Source organism: Salmo salar, chromosome ssa25 (genome assembly GCF_905237065.1).
Source record: "Salmo salar chromosome ssa25, Ssal_v3.1, whole genome shotgun sequence".
Taxonomy (NCBI): domain Eukaryota; kingdom Metazoa; phylum Chordata; class Actinopteri; order Salmoniformes; family Salmonidae; genus Salmo; species Salmo salar.
In genome coordinates, this window is record NC_059466.1 from 5,072,112 (window position 1) to 5,093,681 (window position 21,570).

Sequence of the window (21,570 nt, forward strand, 5' to 3'; positions counted from 1 at the left end):
TCATGAACTCGCTGCTAGTTTAAAGCAATGACAATTCTAATTGTTACAAAGAATGAATGTGTTGGCTACATTTATGAGAATAACACATGCATTTGCTTACCTTATCAAGCTTGAAGATGATACACTTATTTATCACTCAAAAAAAGTGTGATGAGTGTGTGCACCACAAACATCTTTTCAGGGTGTTGAGGCATCCTCTTCCCAATGCAGCCTCTTCAAACACCATGGGTAGGGGAAGGGTATCCATCTGCAAAAGTGAAGTTTTGCTTTGAAGTCATATTGTTTCTACCTTAGCTGTTGTGCTTACTAACATGCTACAGAACAGTGACGCTACTATATTGCCATACACATTGGTATTAAAAGACAGCAATGTCATCACCAAAAAATAACTGTTTAAAATATTCAGCAAATCATTTGTTTGCTATCACAATACTTGTGATAAAATATGATAGCTAACGTTAGCTAGCCAGCTAAGAGATAGCGATTAGTTAGCCAGTCAGTAGCCAGTCAATGGCACTGACAGATTGAAACTGATATACATATACAAAACACACAACATTTTTACTGAGTTACAATTCATATAAGGAAATCAGTCAATTGAAATAAATTCATTAGGCCGTAATCTATGGATTTCATATGACTGAATACAGATATGCATCTGTTGGTCACAGACTATACGTACATACCCCAACCAGAAGCCGTGGATTACAGGCAACATTCGCACTGAGCTAAAGAGTAGAGCTGTGGCTTTCAAGAAGCGAGACTCTAACCTGGAAGCTTATAAGGAATCCAGCTTGATTGAATCGTACTACACCGGCTGCGATGCTTGTTGGATGTGGCAGGGCTTGCAAACTATTACAGACTACAAAGGGAAGCAAAGCCGAGAGCTGTCCAGTGACACGAGCCTATCAGACGAGCTAAACACTGAAACATGCATGAGAGCATCAGCTGTTCTGGACGACTGTGTGATCACGCTCTCCGCCGCCAATGTGAGAAAATACCTTTAATCAGGTCAACATTCACAAGGCCGCAGGGCCAGACGGATTACCAGAACATGTACTCCGAGCATAAACTGACCAACTGGCAAGTATCTTTACTGACATTTTCAACCTCTCCCTGTCTGAGTCTGTAATACCAACAAGCAGACCACCATAGTCCCTGTGCCCAAGAACACTAAGGTAACTTGCCTAAATGACTACCGACCCGTAGCACTCACGTCTGTAGCCATGAAATGCTTTGAAACGCTGGTCAGGGCTCACAACACCATTATCACAGAAACCCTAGACCCACTCCAATTTGCATACCGCACCAACAGATCCACAGATGATGCAATCTCTATTGCACTCCACACCTGGACTAAAGGAACACCTATGTGAGAATCCTATTCATTGGCTACAGCACAGCATTTAACACCATAGTGCCCTCAAAGTTCTTCACTAAGGACCCTGGAACTAAACACCTCCCTCTGCAACTGGATCCTGGACTTCCTGACGAGCACCCCAAGTGGTAAGGGTAGGGAACAACATCCGCAACGCTGATCCTCAACACGGGGGCCCCTCAGGGGTGTGTGCTCAGTCCCCTCCTGTACTCCTTGTTCACTCATGACTGCACAGCCAGGCACGACTCCAACACCATCATTAAGTTCGCAGATGACACAACAGTGGTACGCCTGATCAAAGACAACGATAAGACAGCCTATAGGGAGGAGATCAGAGACCTGACCGTGTGGTGCAAGGACAATAACCTCTCCCTCAACGTGATCAAGACGGATGGAGATGATTGTGGACTACAGGAAAAGGAGGACCGAGCACTCCCCTATTCTCATCGATGGGGCTGTAGTGGAGCAGGTTGAGAGCTTCAAGTTCCTTGGCATCCACATCACCAACAAACTAACATGGTCCAAGCACACCACGATAGTCGTGAAGAGGGCACGACAAGCCCTATTCCCCCTCAGGAGACTGAAAAGATTTGTCATAGGTCCTCAGATCCTCAAAAGGTTTTACAGCTGCACCATCGAGAACATCCTGACGGGTTGCATCACTGCCTGGTACGACAACAGGAAGTGCGTCACGACGCTGGGATCAGCCTGCACGCCGACGACGGGAGGAGCAAGTTTAAACCACGCTCCTCCTCCCTCTGACAGGCCAGCATTGAGCGGGAACTATCTCTGTCAGAAAATAAAAGAGAGAACAAAGGAGGTGTCGTTCTCTTCTCTGTCTACCCTGCGAAGTGTCACAGAGAGACCGTATACGAACGACATATTTACCATACACGTGTTTGCATTAATTAAAGTACAGATAAATTAGAAGTTACTATGTGCTGACTATTTTGTTATAATACCAGAAACGAACTGTCGCAACATTAACAATACAAGTAACGTTACCTAGCTAGCTAACTGGAGACATACGTTATGGGACTAAAATCACAATGGCCTCTTTCGACGAGACTTGGTTTAATAAATACATACAGACGGTTAACCCTAAAGCTGGCAGTGGCAAGCTATAGGCTGGCAGCGACTAGTTACAGGGATGTGGTGTCTTGAGATTCACTCCATTTGGCTAGCTAGTCAGCCAACTTAAGCCTGCCGACTAAACTATATAGTTAAGTAAAGTACTCGGTGCTTAATTTGAGCCGCACCTCTCAGAATTGACTTTGTTTGTTCTTGCACCTATTTGCCCAGATTCGGTATCTCTCGCGGCATGATTTATTAATTATTTCACTGTTCGCACTGTAAACATTTTAATAAAAGCGATCAGCATTAAATTAAGTTGCTTCCTCGTTATTTCTCCCACCCCCCAGAAAGACCATCATGTAAAAGCGCAGTGATCCTTCTATGTAATCATCCTATCCTGCCACACTGATTCCAGACCTGCTCTCTTATTTGTAAATATGGGGAGGGTCAGTGAGGTAAGTAACTGATCTTGACATAGGTCTTGGCAGTGGCGGTCAGCTAGTGAATAGGTGGCCCCTCCGTAATCACGTCACGTAGCCTAGTTGTCTCCCTACTGAATTTGAGTCGTGGGAAAGCCAAACAATAAATTGATAATAAAAGACAATCGAGTTTGACATTTTTCCAGTCCAAAAATCCAGAGATAGATGGTGAATTGAACCCATAACGAGCCAGTGAACTGTTAGTGCCGGAGGAGACGAATGAGGGGCGAACTGTTCCTGATGGCGATGCTAATCCCGCCCGTTCAGCATCACCACCGGCACCTCCACTAGCAAGTCAGACTCAGCGGGAGAGGGAGACAGGGAGCTGGGGTGGAGGGGGGCAGTGCCTCCACCACGAAGTGCTCGGAGCAGGTGCAATTTGCGGTTCAAGAACAAGCAAACGTATAACCCCTGGCTTGTCATGCAGAATTCAAAGTTGGGCTGTACAACATGCAAAAATGTATGGAGCTTTGGTCTAGAAACAACTGGAGGGATTAAACTAGCAAAAGAGTGGGTGGAATGTATAGTAAATGAACATCCTATGCATCAGATGTAAAGAGCCCTCAGAAAAAAAGGTTTTTGAACATGCCTGAACCAAGGCACATTTGGTGGCAGCAAGCCTTGTTGACAAGGCTAAAGAGGACACCCAGGTTAACACTCAAAATTAGAAAATAAATAGACACTACAGCCAGAGTCTTCAGAACAGCCTTAGAAGGAGGCTAAACATTACATTTACATTACATTTACGTCATTTAGCAGACGCTCTTATCCAGAGCGACTTACAAATTCTTACAAACATCACATCCACATGCCCGCGCATGGCTTTGAGATAGAAGTTGAATCTCAGGAGTTAAATGGACTTGACATGGGGAGTCTTTGTGGGAGGTTTTGAAAACTAAGGTTGGATAATTCTTTTCCTTTACCTTCACAGAACAAGTTTGTAATAACTCTCTCACACGCACTCTCCCCCCCGCACTCACTATGTGTTCCGGGACCTCCCAATTGACAAATTAAGCGCTGAACCTACTTCAATATTGTCATGGGTCAATATATACTGAATAAAAATATTAACGTAAAATGTAAAAAGGTCATATGTTTCATGAGCTGAAATAAAAAAGATCCCAGAAATGTTCCATATGCACAAAAAGCTTATTTCTCTCTTATTTCATAGAAATTTGTTTACATCCCTGTTAGTGAGCATTTCTCCTTTGCCAAGATAATTCATCCACCTGACAGGTGTGGCATATCAAGAAGCTGATTAAACATCATGATCATTACACAGGTGCAGCTTGTGCTGGGGACAATAAAAAAAACACTAAAATGTGCAGTTTTGTCACACAACGCCACAGATGTCTCAAGTTGAGGGAGCGTGCAATTGACATGCTGACTGCAGGAATGTCCCCCAGAGTTGTTGCCAGAGAATTAATGTTAATTTCTCTACCAGAAGCCGCCACCAACGTCATTTTAGAAAATTTGGCAGTACGCCCAACCGGCCTCACAACAGCAGATCACGTGTATGGCGTTGTGTGGGCAAGTTTTTGCTGATGTGAACAGTGCCACATTGTGGCGGTGGGATTATGGTATGGGCAGGCATATTTTAGGGACAACGAACACAATTGCATTTTATCGATGGCAATTTGAATGCACAGAAATACCGTGACGAGATACTGAGGCCCATTTGTTTTTATAAAAGTGACCAACAGATGCATATCTGTATTTCCAGTCATGTGAAATCCATAGATTTGGGCCTAATTTATTTAAATTGGTATGATTTCCCCTACTGTAACTCAGTAGACAAGTTCAAAGATGCGTTTAGATTTTTATTCAGTATATTAAGTGTATCTTTATACAATACTTTTCATGGTATCAAGCGAGATTGGGTCTAAGCTTCAGGTATTGTTATGGGAATAGCTTTTTAGGTTTGTTGCTGTTTTATCTCACTCTCTCACACGCGCATGCATTCACTCACTCACTCACGGCAAACCTTTCCCTACGGCTGGCAGTGGCTAGCTGTAACGTTAAAGGCATGGCATCTTGCGAGTCATTACATTTGGCTAACTAACGTACTTCAAAATGGTGATTTAATATATTTAATGACAAACCATGTAATTACTTAGGTAAACATATAAATTACCTCTTACCCAATGTTCTGGGCAGTTGTTTGTAAATGGTTAGTTGGCGTGTAGTGGTGACGTCAGACCATCTGTTTAAGTAGCCAATAGAAAAAGAATCCTGTCTATCATGTTAATTGATTGGGTTAAGATGAACCGTCACTCCAAAACTAGTGGACCAATGGAGACTCATTGTCTACGCCTCCTTCTAAACCCCACCCTTCACTGAAAAAAATCAAAGATATGAGTAGCTAACCAGAAGGTAGTAAATGCAGGCAAGAGCGTAGGCAAATGGATTCAATATAACTGATTGTTGGGAAAGTTTAACTGAAAATGATTTTTGCATAAAATTATTTGCTTGCAAGTTTTGGGGTTTTGCTTTTTATATCGTTGTTTTGTTTACAATTCTATACATTTTGCTTTCAAATTGTTTGGTTTTTGACTTAGACATCCATTATTTCCCCCTTCCTCGAAAATATCATGTTTACATTTTCAACTTTATATTTAATGTTTACAATTTATTTTATTTTATTTTAAATGTAATACATATGGCCACATATACATCGCTCCTGGATGCTCCGGCTCAAGTCAAGCGCCATAGACCCGCAAACGTATTAAGCTAAATAGATACTTTTTTTGCTGGCGTTCTATAAGAACTCCCCCTTGTTCTGCCAACAACTTGAGCGCATCGCTCTCTTGCGGCAATGTTTGTAAACACAGACATGAGTATTGTTAGCTCTCCAATAATAGGGTTGGAGAGCCTGTACTAGAAGCACTCAGGCTAAGGTTACACAAAGCAACTTTAACGCAATTTTAGTTGGTGACATCCTCTCAAGCAACTTTTCTGTTACATGAAGCAACTCAAACGCCATGAAAATGGCATGCAACTGGCAATCAAATTGAAGCTGCATGTTTGAGAATTCCAAACTCACCCCATGTCTTTTGTTGCATTACGTCGTGGTTTCGCAAATTATTTGTTTATCCAACCGTTTGGTTATTGTAACAGAGATTTGTGTTCTCCTCGAAATTACATGTATTGACTGCTAAATCATGTACACAAATTCGCATACATCTTGTTTTAATTGGCTGTTGCTGCAATTAGTTGCACAAAGTTGAAAAGTTTAAACTGGATGCAACAAAGTTGCAGATCAGTTACTTAGTATAGCTGCAAGGGGGTGTTTCATTAAGCAACTAAAATTCAATGCAAGTTGCATCTTGTAATGACAACCATACAATCGCCCTCATTGATTTAAAAATCGGAGTCTCGCGTAACTCCGTTACTATGGAATTGCCCTGAAGCCTCCTGTACAGGAATGGGCGTGGTAGAGAGGAGGAGGCATGTCGCGTCGCTTCCTTAGCAACCAAAATGGCAAGTGGCAACAGCTCGCCGTCGAGAAATATACTTACTTGGCTGATTTTAGCTATGAAAGAAACCAGATAACGCCACATTTGATGGGCAAACAATTGCTAGATACTTGTAAAATAAAAAAGTTATTAGCTAGCTTTGCAAAGAAGGAACATGCAGGTTTCTTCGTTGTAGCGTTTCGCGAAAGTTGTGGTGACATTATTTTATGTGCTGCTAACGTTGCTACGTTACCTCCTCTAAACTAACGTTAGCTGACTTCGACCAGTTCTTGAAACAGTTTACAAAGTTTACATTTGTTTAAATAGGGCAATCACTAGTATGTAGAGGTAAACATCATTTCTTTACATTCTGCAACATGGAAACTCAGGTGAGTTTGCTCTAACATGACCCACATAATGTTAAGCTAAGTTACTAAAGTTGGTTGAGATGGAACCTGAACGGAAAAAGTTGGTTGAGACGGAAATCCAACATATCAATTATTAATTTATAGACAAACTGGAATTAAAGCCAGACTAAGTCAGTGGCACAGATGGAACTGTCCAAGTAGAAGACACACACTCATTCTAATGTTGATATTTGTTTGTGTTGACAACCAAACAATTCAATTTCACTAAATATCTTTACATTTGAAATCAACCAGTGCTTGAAACCACGAGGTCGTTTTGTATATTTTTTTGGGGGGATTGAATCCTGTGTTAAATTGAAACAATTGCTTTTGATGACTTTGTAAATAGCATCAGGGCTGGGCTTGGTTATTCATTTGCTCCTCTGTTAAACATACCCTTTGGCATGACTCAATCATTCTCATATTGGTAATATTCATTGGCAAATATCAACGTTAAACAGGGCTGGGCTTGGTTAAAACCATAGATGGGAGACCAAAAGGTAGCTTTAGATAGGCACATTCTCCAGTAAGAGGTGCCTCCCAGCCTATTGTTTATTTTTTTCTGATTGTGTACATAACGTTGAAGATCTGACGTTGTCTTAAAGGTACAAATTAAACATTTTATACAAGGTTTGTCTATGTTAAAATTTGGTTACCATGATGACATAATCCTGTGGTTGAAATTGAATCCTGAAAACAATTGACGTCTTCTGGCTGGGGGAGTTTTGTTAAGTGCGCCAACACTTGCTCTGAACATTAACCTGCATCACTTGCGGTACAGTTTTGGAAATATAAGGTCGGAACGTATCTTTCATATCAGCGAGAAATAGTTTTTGAAAATAAAAGGTCAATTTTACCTTTATAGGAACAAGTTAGTACACCCCTACCTTTACCATCACATAAAATGGCTAAAATTAGAATCAGGTGCACCAAAACAGGTGCAAATGATTAGAAAATCATCAGAGAGCAACTTCGTCTGGTTGGTTTTAACCATATGGGTGTGTGTTAACACATCATGCCACTATCAAAATACCTATCCGAGGCCCTGAGAAGAAAGATTGATGCCCACGAGTCTGGGAGGAATTACAAATCCATTTCCAAGCATTTCGAAGTATATCATTCCACTGTCCGATGGATCATCTACAAATGGAGAAAATTCCAGACCACTGGCAATCTACCTAGGACAGGTCGTCCCACCAAATTCAGCCTAATAGCTGACCGAAAGATGCTCATAGAAGTTTTAAAGAACCCCAGGGTAACATCAAGGGATCTACAGGCCTCTCTTGCCACAATCAATGTCGAAGTGCATGAGTCAACTGTCAGAAAGAGACTGGACAAACTTAGCCTACATGGGAGGTCAGGAAGGAAGAAGCCTCTGCTCTCAAAAAGAATATCAAGACACAACTGACATCTCCAGACAACACCTGGGTAAAGACCAAACTACTGGAACAATGTGATCTGGACAGGCGAAAACAAAACACTGCCTTGGAACAGAAGAACCTCACACCAACAGTAAAGTGTGGAGGCGGTGGCATTATGGTTTGGGGCTGCTTTGCTGCCTCAGGGCCTGGCCAACTTGCCATCATTGAGTCAACCATGAATTCCATATTGTACCAGAGAATTCTTGAGGAGAATGTGAGGCAATCTATCAAAAAGCTGAAGCTGAACCGAACGTGGATCTTGCAACAGGACAATGATCCACAACACACAAGCAAAGCTAAAACAGAATGTCTCAAAAATAAGAAATGTGTGGTTATGGAATGGCCGAGTCAAAGCCCAGATCTCAATCCTGTCAAAATGCTGTGGGTGGAATTGAAGCGGGCCGTGCTGGCAAGAAAGCCCTCGAACATGACACCAATTGAATCAGTACTGTAAAGAAGAATGGGCAAAAATTCCTCCCAGTCAATGTAAAAGACTGATAGTTACATTAAGTTATTTCAGCCAAAGGGTGCAACACCAGCTATTGAAACTAGCGGTGTACTTATTTTTTATGCATTTCTTTTGATTTTCGATTAATAAAGTATAATCATTTTATTTATTTATTTATATATATATCTTTTATTTTTTAATTAAAAAAAAAATGTTTTGCCCAATAACTGGTATATATGTGTATATATACAGTACCAGTCAAAAGTTTGGACACATCCAGGGTTTTTCTATATTTCTACTATTTAATACATTTTAGAATAATAGTGAAAACATAAACTATGAAATAATACAGATGGAATCATGTAGTAACCAGAAAAGTGACAACTAAATATATTTGAGATTCTTCAAAGTAGCCTTGATGACAGCTTTGCACACTCTTGGCATTCTCTCAACCAGCTTCACCTGGAGTGCTTTTCCAACAGTCTTGAAGGAATTCCCACATAATATGCTGAGCACTTGTTGGCTGCTTTTACTTTACTCTGCGGTCCAACTCATCCCAAACCATCTCAATTGGGTTGAGGTCGGGTGATTGTCGAGGCCAGGTCATCTGATGCAGCACTCCAACACTCCCCTTCTTGGTCAAATAGCCCTTACACAGCCCTGAGGTGTGTTGGGTCATTGTCCTGTTGAAAAACAAATGATAGTCCCACTAGGCGCAAACCAGATGGGATGGCGTATCGCTGCAGTTAAGTGTGCCTTGAATTCTAAATAGATCACTCACAGCGTCACCAGCAAAGCACCATCACACCTTCTCCTCCATGCTTCACGGTGGGATCCACACCTGTGGTGATCATCCATTCACCTACTCTGCATCTCAAAAAGACACGGCAGTTGGAACCAAAAATCTCAAATTTGGACTCATCAGACCAATGGACAGATTTTCACCTGTCTAAAATCCATTACTCGTGTTTCTTGGCCCAAGCAAGTCTCTTCTTCTTATTGGTGTCCTTTCGTAGTGGTTTCTTTGCAGCAAAGCGAGCATGAAGGCCTGATTCACGCCGTCTCCTCTGAACAGTTAATGTTGAGATGCATCTGTTACTTGAACTCTGTGAAGCATTTATTTTGGCTGCAATTTCTGATGCTGGTAACTCTAATGAACTTATCCTCTGCAGCATAGGTAACTCTGGGTCTTCCTTTCCTGTGGTGGTCCTCATGAGAGCCAGTTTCATCATAGCGCTTGATGGTTTTTGTGACTGCACTTCAAGAAACGTTCAAAGTTCTTGAAATTTTCTGCATTGACTGACCTTAATTTCTTAAAGTAGTGATGGACTGTCATTTCTCTTTGCTTATTTGAACTGTTCTTGCCGTAATATGTGGAGGCCGTGAAATACATCAACAGGTACACCTCAAATTGACTCAAATTATGTCAATTAGCCTATCAGAAGCTTCTAAAGCCATAACATAATTTTCTGGAATTTTCCAAGCTGTTTAAAGGCACAGTCAACTTAGTGTATGTAAACTTCTGACCCACTGGAATTGTGATGCAGTGAATTATAAGTGAAATCATCTGTCTGTAAACAATTGTTGGAAAAATGACTTGTGTCATGCACAAAGTAGATGTCCTAACTGACTTGCCAAAACTATAGTTTGTTAACAAATGTGTGGAGTGGTTGAAAAACAAGTTTTAATGACTCCAACCTAAGTGTATGTAAACTTCCGACTTCAGCTGTATATATAGTGCTTTTGGAAAGTATTCAGACTCCTTGACTTTTTCCACATTTTGTTACATTACAGCCTTATTCTAAAATGTATTAAAACAATTGTTAACATTTCACATCAATCTATGCACCCCATTATGACAAAGCAAAAACAGGTTTTTAGAAATCTTTGCAAATGTAACTATTCAGACCCTTTCCTAAGTACTTTGTTGAAGCAACTTTGGCAGAGATTACAGTCTTGAGTCTTCTTGGGTATGACACTACCAGCTTGGCACGCCTGTATTTGGGAAGTCTCTCCCATTCTTCTCTGCAGATCCTCTCAAGCTTTGTCAGGTTGGATGGGGAGTGTCGCTGTACAGCTATTTTCAGGTCTGTCCAGAGATGTTCGATCGGGTTCAAGTTCGGGCTATGGTTGGGCCTCTCAAGGACATTCAGAGACTTGTCCTGAAGCCACTCCTGCATTGTCTTGGCTGTGTGCTTAGGGTCGTTGTCCTGTTGGAAGGTGACCTTCGCCCCAGTCTGAGGTCCTGAGCGCTCTGGAGCAGGTTTTCCTCAATGATCTCTCTGTACTTTGCTCCGTTCATCTATCCCTCGATCCTGACGAGTCTTCCAGTCCCTGCCTCTGAAAAACATCCTCACAGCATGATGCTTCCACCACCATCCTTCACCGTAGGGATGGTGCCAGGTTTCCTCCAGACGTGAGGCTTTGCATTCAGGCCAAAGAGTTCAATCTTGGTTTCATCAGACCAGAGAATCTTGTTTCTCATGGTCTGAGAGTCCTGTGCTCAATTTCAAGTCTCATAGCAAAGGGTCTGAATACTTATGTAAATAAGGTATTTTCTTTTCTTATTTTTAATACATTTGCAAACATTTTGAAGAACCTGTTTTCACTTTGTCATTATGGGGTATTGTGTGGATTGATGAGGGGAACATTTAGAATTTTTTTAGAAAAAGGATGTAACAAAATGTGGAAAAAGTCAAGGGGTCTGAATAATTTCTGGTTGTTAATCAGTGACATTTGTCATCTCCAGCTAGCCACCTAGGTCCGAATGACAATGTTCAACGTTCTCTTCACAGAAGTCTTTGCATAATAAGAAGCTGCCCAAGATCCCTGACAGTCCAAACCGCCTCCTACCACAACTTCCACAGGTACGCTGCCTAACATCAGTCTCCCAGGCTTTGGCAATTGCTAACCAGTAAGCCTATGTTACAGATGAGTTTGTCCACTATAGGCTAAGCATAATGTCTTGGTTTTGCTTCATATAAAGTGTGTTAGTTACTTGAGTTACAATCTAATTGTTACATTTCCAATTATTTTAAGTTATTAGTCCCATACTCTCTCATTTTGCACTAAACTATTCAATTATATCTGTCTTCAAAGATCCGCTCCAAACCCAAGTGGCAGGAGACAGCTCCTGCCTTTGTCCTGCAGCCGCCAGTCAGAGGAGAGTCCCATGGCTTTGGGGCCGCAGTTAGACTGTCCAGTAAGTTATGTTCTCACTGATATAGGCTTGTAGCAAATAGGACATAGTTCCAACTTCATTATAGTTTTCAAAACATATAATTAACCAAAGGTGACTCAAATGGAGAACAGCATATTGTATGTTGCAATCAATGAGTAGACATAGCTCCTTACAATAACAACAATACTTTTTGAACATGCACACACCCTCCACAAACTGTAAATTGAGTGGTAAAGAAATTATGGATTTTATAACGGACTTCCCTCACCATGTTTTTTTCTTAGCCTCACATACTGTAACTGCGTGGAATATAATCCCATCACCCCAATGCCCCATATGTTTCTTTGTGACCTATATGATAAAGTCCATCCACTGTAACTGTGTGGAGAAGGCAATATTATGCTTTATAATCCCCCCTAAGTGTCTTATGTGACCTATAATGACGTGTCTCCACTGTCCACTGTAGGAGATGTGCTGGGTGGAGGGTCGGGGACCAGGCGTTACCAGAGCCTGAGCAGAGGCCTGGAGGACTCCCAGAGCAGAGAGGCTGGCCTGTCATCAGAGTCCTCCAAACATCGCAGCAGTAGCCACACTCAGCCCAAAAAAGACCGGGAGCAGTTCCGCAGTGCCCTGGTCGGCATAATCCTGTGAGTCCAATCAAATAATCAATCAATCCATACGTTGCCTATTCATCTCCATCCATCCAAGCATCCACACACCGACTCACCCGACGTTCGGTAGCACTTTTCACTGAAATACAACATTCTCCTTTCACCAAATTACCCCGTGTTTCAGGCAGCATGAGTCTGCCAGTGGCAAAACCATTGTGGAGGACAGTCAGCCCCCTACCTGTGGGTCCCCTACAGCTACAGAGAAGGATATCCTGGTAAGGGAAGGTGACATTTTGGTATATATTGTTAATTAATAGGTCCAAAAATGAATGTAGCAACTGTGGATTAGCTCTTTAATGTGTCTTATCTTTTTATGTCCACCTTGTCAGAGATATTACTATTACATCCGCAATGGGATTGACACAGAGCATGTGGCAGCCATGGAGGACTCCTGGCTGGAGAATGTTCTGGACCTGGTGCCCACTCACCTGAAGAGGCTGACTAGGACCATAGAGCTGCTATCAGACGAGATGAAGGAGGACTACCTGCTCAGTGTGAAGAAAGCCATCGGTACCTAACCCAACATGAACCCATCTTTGTGCTTTAAATTATCATTAAGACATATCTGTCTGTAGACTCAGATTTTTCTCTAGATTCTGTTCTAAAATGTGCATATCTATTATTATTCTCTCTGTCTTTTGCTGCAGTCTTGCTTTTTAATTAGTCATGTTGTTTTGTTGTTGCTGTTTGCAGTGGATTTCGTACTTCGGGACCCGAGGGAAAACGATGAAGACAAGGTCAAAGATGTTCCTCCTCACAGAGTTGAGTAAGTCCCATATAATGGAGAGAGAATGTGACAATGTGTGCAGTACTTTGAAACACACTTGGTCCTATTACATGGACAGAAACCACATAAACTCAGATTAATTGCCTATAGAAAAAAAGGAATCTCTCCTTAGTGTTTTGTTCCTCCCGAACTTGGTTGTTTAATAAAGCAACATTTTGACCGTCATGGTCTTCAGTTACTTGATGAAGACCATGTTGGTTGAAATGTTCTGACTAGTCTTTTTTGTCAAATTGTATTCCTCTTAAAAATATTAAACTTCTTATCATCTATTCCTTGCTGTATATCATTTTCACTCTTAAGAATGGAGGTGGTCCCTAAACCATGGAACAAATCATTCCTTCATGCCCAAAAGAGGATGAGAGACAAGCTGCATTCCATCAACCCCACTATGCTGTCAGTGCTGGACCTGTGGCATGTGTCTTTCAAGTGAGTACACTTCTATCATATCCATCTATCCTACCATCCTACTCTCATAGTCTTATTTCTTTCTATATTTTTCTTCTCTTTCACTGTCCCAAGCCTTTATATTCAGTATTGCCATCTTTTCTGCTCTATGTCTGCCTCTCTTTTTCTTTAGTCTCTCACCCCCTGCGTTCTTCTTGTAGGAAGATGCGTCTCATCGATGTTGAGGAGTTCCGGAACAGGCAGGAGTCCATGGAGCTCTCCATCTTCCAGCATCTAGTCACCAGACACATTGAGTGTGCCAAGGACATCCTCCTCAAAAAGTATGAGTACATGTAATAGAGTTGGTCCCCACTGGGCTAGAACCAGTGACCTGCATACTAACACTTTACACTTACATTTCCTGACACCCCACAAAAGCCATATCCCTTGCTGAAAAAGGGAACAACTACTTCAGGTCTCAGGAGGATTGATGTCACTTGCAGGATGAATACTACAAGTGCACTGCTAACTAGCAAGCAATTCCACATTGACTTTTGTTAGTTTTTCACTCTGTTTGTCAGAACCTAACAGACAACTAGTCAAAGCTCAAACCATGTTTATTCACCCACTGGGTCAAAAGGCTGCAAAGACAAAGACACTTTTACACAAGCACATATATTTATACCCTCCTAGGCGGAGTCCACTCCTTGCACCTCTAGACAGCCAATACATCTCTGTTGCTAGGCAAGACCTTAAGTGGTGACTGTTCCTTCTCACTTCATCTGACCAGACCTCGGCCCGAATCCCCACTCCTTCTTAATTCACTGCTGTCCTACCTTATCTGTTACTGAAACCAGACGGTTACCATTTTCCTCTCCCTATAGGATCCTTGAGATTTAACAATAACATGTTCTAACAGAATGTAAGCTCTCTGCACTCCTCCTTCCTCACTCAGTAACTTTCCATACACCTAGTTGTTATCCCTCCATTGACATCAACATATACATTCATTATAGAGCAATCAAATAAGTTCTAAGTTCTAATATGTCAACATGAATAAGCATATTTCTAGCTATAATCCAACACTTGACACCAGTGGAGGCTGCTGAGGGGAGGACGGCTCATTATAATGGCTGGAAAGGAGCAAATGGAATGGCATCAAACACATGGAAACCATAGGTGTTTCTCAAAATGCATACTACCGTGCTCTGAGCACGCAAATTGGGGCATGGCAGGGTCAGAGTATGAGTAAAAATCAAGGTACGTGAAATGGAGCACGCATTCGAGAAGCGTACTTCGTTTGTAAATATTTTGAAGCATGCATCGACGCAAGCTTCAACGGAAAGTATGCAAAGAAATATGACGCAGCAAAGTAAAAAATTACGCACGATTTCTTGAATACAATGGCGAACATTATATGAGCTAAAGCAATAATGAAATGCTGACTATTCACGTCATACGTTGCCTGACAACAATATTTTATCTTGATACGTTAATAAATACATGCTGTGTTAGTTTTGGCATGTTTACCTGCCTATGTACCGTAGATCGCAAAGCCATGAGTCAATAGGGCTAACTGTCTAGCTATTACTGTTAGCTAGCCAGAAAGCCACGAAGAATTGTCATCTATCTTGCATAATATTCGTTTTAGTTAATTTTTACTTGTTAAACAACCTGACTAGATAGATTATTCCGATTCACATATAGCTAGCTGATAGTTATGAAGTAAAACGGTTGCTTTGTGTATATCTTGTTTCGTCTATTGTTGCCATTGTCCTGGCTGGAAGAAGGTTCAGTGAATGGGGAGGTGAAACGTGAGGTAATACAGTAGGGGGAGTGCGAGTGCTTCTGAAATGTAATGTTCGTCCTCACAAGAACTTACTCAAGAGAACATCGTCGGAGATTACACTCAGAGCATGAGAGTGTGGAGCACAGTAGAAAGCATATTGAGAAACACCCCATGTGTTAGATGTATTTGATACCATTCCACTTATTCCGCTCCAACCATTACCATGAGCCCGTCTTCCCCAATTAAGGTGCCACCAACCTCCTGTGCTTGATACAACCAAACACCTAAAAATAACTGTAGCAGGCTTTCGAGGTGGCATGTCAGTGAAAAGTAGTATCTTAGCCGGGCTATGTCTTGTCTTCCATTTCTATCCTATACCCTAACTTTGTGCTTATGAACAGGTGGTTTCCCGAAGTTCAGCACATTTACTACCAGGGGAACAAACGCAAGCTGGTCCCCAGCAACACCAACGCAGCCAAACTGCAGTCCTTCTTCAACTGTGTGGCTGCCCTGATGGCCTCACAGCTCCAGAGTCTAGCACTGGAGTCCATCCAGGATTACACACATCTCATTTCCCAGGACCCGGTAACTACAATACACACACACACGCACGCTCAGCGTATACCAGTCATTTTGATTTTGGGGTCCTATCTCCCAGTACTCGGTGAGGGCCTATGAACACCCTGGCTTTGTCCTGCGTCTGATCCTGGATGAGAATGACATCAAGTTTGAGCCTGACTTCAAAGACTTTGAGGTCATCCTTCTCAACGTCTACGACATCATGCTGAAATCCATCAGCTTGGTGCCGCGTGTGGAGACCAAGCTCTACTCAGAATGGGTAATATATATATATATGTGTGTGTGTGTGTGTGTGTGTGTGTCTGTGTGTTGGGATGACAGTGCCACTGTGTATCTCTTTGGCTTGAGTTGAAGAAGTAGAGATCCTACTGTGTTTGTGTGTCTGTCACTTACCCTCACAATTTACTGCACGAGTATAAGACTTAACATCCACCATATCACCTCATCCACCTTCCATCCTACAACACTCTTCCCAAGCCGGGCTGCCAGAGCGGGGGCACACTCAAGCCCATCGTCCTCCCGGAGATCATACAGGCCCAGCAGGAGGAGGTGAGGAGGGTAATCTGGGAGGAGAGCGCCGGGCCTCTGGACCATGTGCGACTCTACGACAAGTACGCTCCCCTGGTGTCCCAGCAGGCCCAGGATGACGTGGAGCAGTTCCTCCACGAGCAGCATTCCTTCCCGGAGATCATGATGGAGGTCACCCGTTACCAACAGCTGGCCGATGAGATCCAGTACAGCTCCAGTAAGGTGTGGATCTAGTTTAGACCAAATGTTACATTTTAGTCAATTTTAAAGCTACCCTATGGAAGTTGAATTGCTCATTTTGGCCTCCCCCTTCCCACCATACACCTCTTTAACAGAGTTACGTAAAATAAGTATGCCTACATTCAAAAGTAAATTCAACTAAGGAAGGTGAAACACATTTTATCTTTATTGAGGACATTTAGGCCTGGGAAATGGTAAATATATGAAATGGGGATATACTCAATAGATACTGGGTGCCTGAGGGTATGGACTGTTTGGATTTGTTTGGAGGATATGCTTCACTGCAGTCATTTTGAGCAGTGATGGGCTATTGCAACCACTGTTGGTATTGAGCTTGATAAAGTGTTGCTAGGATTTAGGGTTACAACACCAGTTTCAAGCAGCATTGTTAACAAGCTCTGGTCATTCAAACATTATTTGCAATAGAGATTTTCCAGTATATTCTCTTCCCTGCCATATTGTGCACAACAGGTGGTGCGCCTGGGTATGTTTGAAGTGCACTGCCACGAACTGGTCCGTGCTCTGGTGAAGCGTGCCGAGGGACTGCGGCAACATCTGGTCACACATATGTTGGAAAACCACCAGGAAATGAACAAGAAGTGAGTAACTTTTCTACCCTGTGAAGATTCCCATTCTCTCAGAATGAACCTTAGGCCTGAACAAATCACACACAAAAATCATCCCTGAGGCCATTGCAGAAAGTGCTCTGTCAGAGTGGTTCTCCTCAGGAAATACATTGGGCATAAAAATACGTTCTGCAATCAAACTTCTCACTTTTGACTAGGGATGCACGATATATCGGTGAACATATCGGAATAGGACGATATTAGCTAAAAATGCCATCATCGGTATCGGCCGATGTCTAGTTTAACGCCCCATGTGAAAAACCGATGTCAAAGCTGACGTGCATACCTATATAAATGTTGCCCGATACTTGCAACACAGCATTCCTAAACTAGCCCACAATGTCTGCTGTGTGGATCGAGCAGTCAAAAAGTCAAGCAGTCATTTGAAAGAGTAACAACATTTTAATGAGACAACTCAAAGGCAAAATCCATTAAAGCCAAGATAATGGAATTCAAAACAATGACCAGTAAAAACTGCAGTCATTTTCATTATTCTTAGCAATGATTTAGGAATCCTTGTGAGTAAGTATTAGCTGAGTTGCCACTTGTTGTTCGCCTACTGAAATTGAACTTCAGTTCATGAAAATAAATAGCTAGCCAGCCCAAAGCTAACGTTATAAGCAGCCAGCTAGCTTCATCTGGCTCGTGAGGCTCGACCGGACCGGGCTATGTGTTGTGAAGCTAGGCACAATAGTGGAATTTGCGGTTTGCCTTCAAAATAAAAGTATGTCATTGACAGTGTTGCAAATGAATACAAATAGTAGAATTATGCCATACTTTTATGAAGTTTAACCGCAAAGTCCACTATTGTGGCTAATCCTTATTGTGGCTAGCTTCACATAGATGGGTCTGACCACCATTAATCAAATAAGAACTGTATTATAAATTAGGGTTATTTTAGATGATGACACCTAGCTATATAGTTAGCTAGCTAACTATAGCTACTGAAACAGATTATTTCGTTTGCTTGCATCCATGAGCTAGCTAGCTCTTTTTATGACCAGCACTGTAGGTGCGCGAGACAACTTTAACCTCTCTGGGCTAGGTGGCACCAAATCGTCCCACCTACGTAACAGCCAGTGCAATCCCGTGGCGCGTTATTCAAAAACCTTAGAAATGCAAAACCTTCAATTTTTCAAACATATGACTATTTTACACCATTTTAACCTGTTATGGCTAGGGGGCAGTATTTTCACGGCTGGATTAAAAACGTACCCGATTTAATCTGGTTACTACTCCTGCCCAGTAACTAGAATACGCATATAATTATTGGCTTTGGATAGAAAACACTCCAAAGTTTCTAAAACTGTTTGAATGGTGTCTGTGAGTATAACAGAACTCAAATGGCAGGTCAAAACCTGAGAGATTCCTTTACAGGAAGTGGCCTGTCTGACCATTTCTTGAACTTCTTTGCCATCTCTATCTTTTACAAAGGATCTCTGCTCTAACGTGACACTTCCTACGTCTTCCATGGGCGCTCGTCATCCCAGCCCCAGGCTGAAACACATTATCGCCTTTCTCAAGTGGCCGATCAAGGGACTGTGGGCTTAGGCGCGTGCCCTGGCCGCCCCCCGTCTTTGTGATTTTTCCTCTGTTTGCCGAAAAGGAGATTCCCGGTCGGAATATTATCGCTTTTTTTACGAGATAAATTGCATAAAAATTGATTTTAAACAGCGGTTGACATGCTTCGAAGTACGGTAATGGAATATTTAGAATATTTTTTTGTCACGAATTGTGCCATGCGCGCGACCCTGATTTACCATTCGGATAGTGTCTGGGACGCACGAACAAAACGCCGCTATTCGGATATAACGATGGATTATTTTGGACCAAACCAACATTTGTTATTGAAGTAGCAGTCATGGGAGTGCATTCTGACGAAGACAACAAAAGGTAATCAAACTTTTATAATAGTAAATCTGATATTGGTGAGTGCTAAACTTGCCGGGTGTCTAAATAGCTAGCCCGTGATGGCTGGGCTATGTACTTAGAATATTGCAAAATGTGCTTTCACCAAAAAGCTATTTTAAAATCGGACATATCGAGTGCATAGAGGAGTTCTGTATCTATAATTCTTAAAATAATTGTTATGCTTTTTGTGAACGTTTATCGTGAGTAATTTAGTAAATTGTTAGCAAATTCCCCGGAAGTTTGCGGGGGGTATGCTAGTTCTGAACGTCACATGCTAATGTAAAAAGCTGTTTTTTGATATAAATATGAACTTGATTGAACAAAACATGCATGTATTGTATAACATAATGTCCTAGGTGTGTCATCTGATGAAGATCATCAAAGGATAGTGCTGCATTTAGCTGTCTTCTGGGTTTTTGTGACATTATATGCTAGCTTGAAAAATGGGTGTCTGATTATTTCTGGCTTGGTACTCTGCTGACATAATCTAATGTTTTGCTTTTGCTGTAAAGCCTTTTTGAAATCAGACAGTGTGATAAAGGAGAGTCTTGTCTTTAAAATGCTGTGAAATAGTCATACGTTTGAAAAATTGAAGTTTTTGTACTTTTGAGGAATTTGTAATTCACGCCACGCCTATCATTGGATATTGGAGCAGGTGTTCCGCTAGCGGAACGTCTAGATGTAAGAGGTTAAAGATAAGACTCTCGTTAATCTAACCACACTGTCCGATTTCAAAAAGGCTTTACAACGAAAGCAAAACATTAGATTATGTCAGCAGAGTACCCAGCCAGAAATAATCAGACACCCATTTTTCAAGCTAGCATATAATGTCACATAAACCCAAACCACAGCTAAATGTAGCACTAACCTTTGATGATCTTCATCAGATGACAACCCTAGGACATTATGTTATACAATACATGCATGTTTTGTTCAATCAAGTTCATATTTATATCAAAAACCAGCTTTTTACATTAGCATGTGACTAGCATGTGACTAGCATTCCCACCGAACACTGCCGGTGAATTTACTAAATTACTCACGATAAACGTTCACAAAAAGCATAACAATTATTTTAAGAATTATAGATACAGAACTCCTCTATGCACTCGATATGTCCGATTTTAAAATAGCTTTTCGGTGAAAGCACATTTTGCAATATTCTCAGTAGATAGCCCGGCATCACAGGGCTAGCTATTTAGACACCCAGCAAGTTTAGCACTCATCAAAGTCAGATTTACTATAAGAAAAATGTTATTACCTTTGCTGTCTTCGTCAGAATGCACTCCCAGGACTTCTACTTCAATAACAAATGTTGGTTTGGTCCAAAATAAGCCATCGTTATATCCAAACAGCGCCGTTTTGTTCGTGCGTTCAAGACACTATCCGAAAGGGTAAATAAGGGTTACGAGCATGGCGCAATTCGTGACAAAAAAAATCGAAATATTCCATTACCGTACTTCGAAGCATGTCAACCGCTGTTTAAAATCCATTTTTATGCCATTTTTCTCGTAAAAAAAACGATAATATTCCGACCGGGAATCTGCATTTAGGTAAACAGACGAAAAAAAATACAGCATTCGGTCGACTCGGGCACACGCCTTAGCCCACAGTACTCTGAGCGGCCACTTGCCAAACGCGATAAAGTGTTTCAGCCAGAGGCTGCCTCGATATCGTTCAGCTTTTTCCCAGGCTCTGAGAGCCTATGGGAGCCGTAGGAAGTGTCACGTTAGAGCAAAGATCCTAAATCTTCAATAAAAACAGCCTAGATGAAACACATCTTGTCAGACAGGCCACTTCCTGCATGGAATCTTCTCAGGTTTTGGCCTGCCATATGAGTTCTGTTATACTCACAGACACCATTCAAACAGTTTTTGAAACTTTAGGGTGTTTTCTATCCAAAGCCAATAATTAAATGCATATTCTAGTTACTGGGCCGGAGTAGTAACCAGATTAAATCGGGTATGTTTTTTATCCGGCTGTGTCAATACTGCCCCCTAGCCCTAACAGATTAACAGCATCATAGCATACATATCGATGAATCGTTGTGACATATGAAATACGAGTGATAGTGTAATCAGTGTGTAATAACTACGTAAAAAATGTATGAATGCTTTAAATTATTATGTGACGTGCAGTCATATTCAGGTCCAGATTGGTCAACAAGCTTATTTGACACGTCAAATAGTGTTAAATAGTATATTGTTTGACA

The 21,570-nt window shown here is 41.7% G+C and overlaps 2 protein-coding genes across 3 annotated transcripts in view; one reads left to right on the plus strand and one right to left on the minus strand.

Moving 5' to 3' along the window:
- LOC106586018 (P2Y purinoceptor 8) overlaps positions 1–5,113 on the minus strand; it is a 43,972-nt gene extending 38,859 nt beyond the window's left edge. The window contains exons 1-2 of one of the 2 annotated variants that reach the window (XM_014172797.2): positions 5,066–5,113; positions 101–247 (exon numbers count right to left, since the gene is read on the minus strand). The gene's annotated coding sequence lies outside the window, so the exon portion shown is untranslated. The remainder of the gene's footprint in view (positions 1–100; positions 248–5,065) is intronic. The other variant, XM_014172798.2, reaches the window with a different exon arrangement.
- Positions 5,114–6,383: 1,270 nt separating this feature from the next.
- Positions 6,384–21,570, plus strand: part of dnah7 (dynein, axonemal, heavy chain 7) — a 278,292-nt gene continuing 263,105 nt past the window's right edge. Inside the window, 13 exon segments of the mRNA XM_045707381.1 lie at positions 6,384–6,775; positions 11,458–11,529; positions 11,762–11,864; positions 12,310–12,490; positions 12,639–12,729; positions 12,844–13,024; positions 13,208–13,280; positions 13,602–13,727; positions 13,907–14,026; positions 15,876–16,059; positions 16,133–16,312; positions 16,531–16,803; positions 17,293–17,420. Of these exon segments, the coding sequence (XP_045563337.1) occupies positions 6,764–6,775; positions 11,458–11,529; positions 11,762–11,864; positions 12,310–12,490; positions 12,639–12,729; positions 12,844–13,024; positions 13,208–13,280; positions 13,602–13,727; positions 13,907–14,026; positions 15,876–16,059; positions 16,133–16,312; positions 16,531–16,803; positions 17,293–17,420 (1,724 nt within the window). The 5' untranslated portion in view covers positions 6,384–6,763.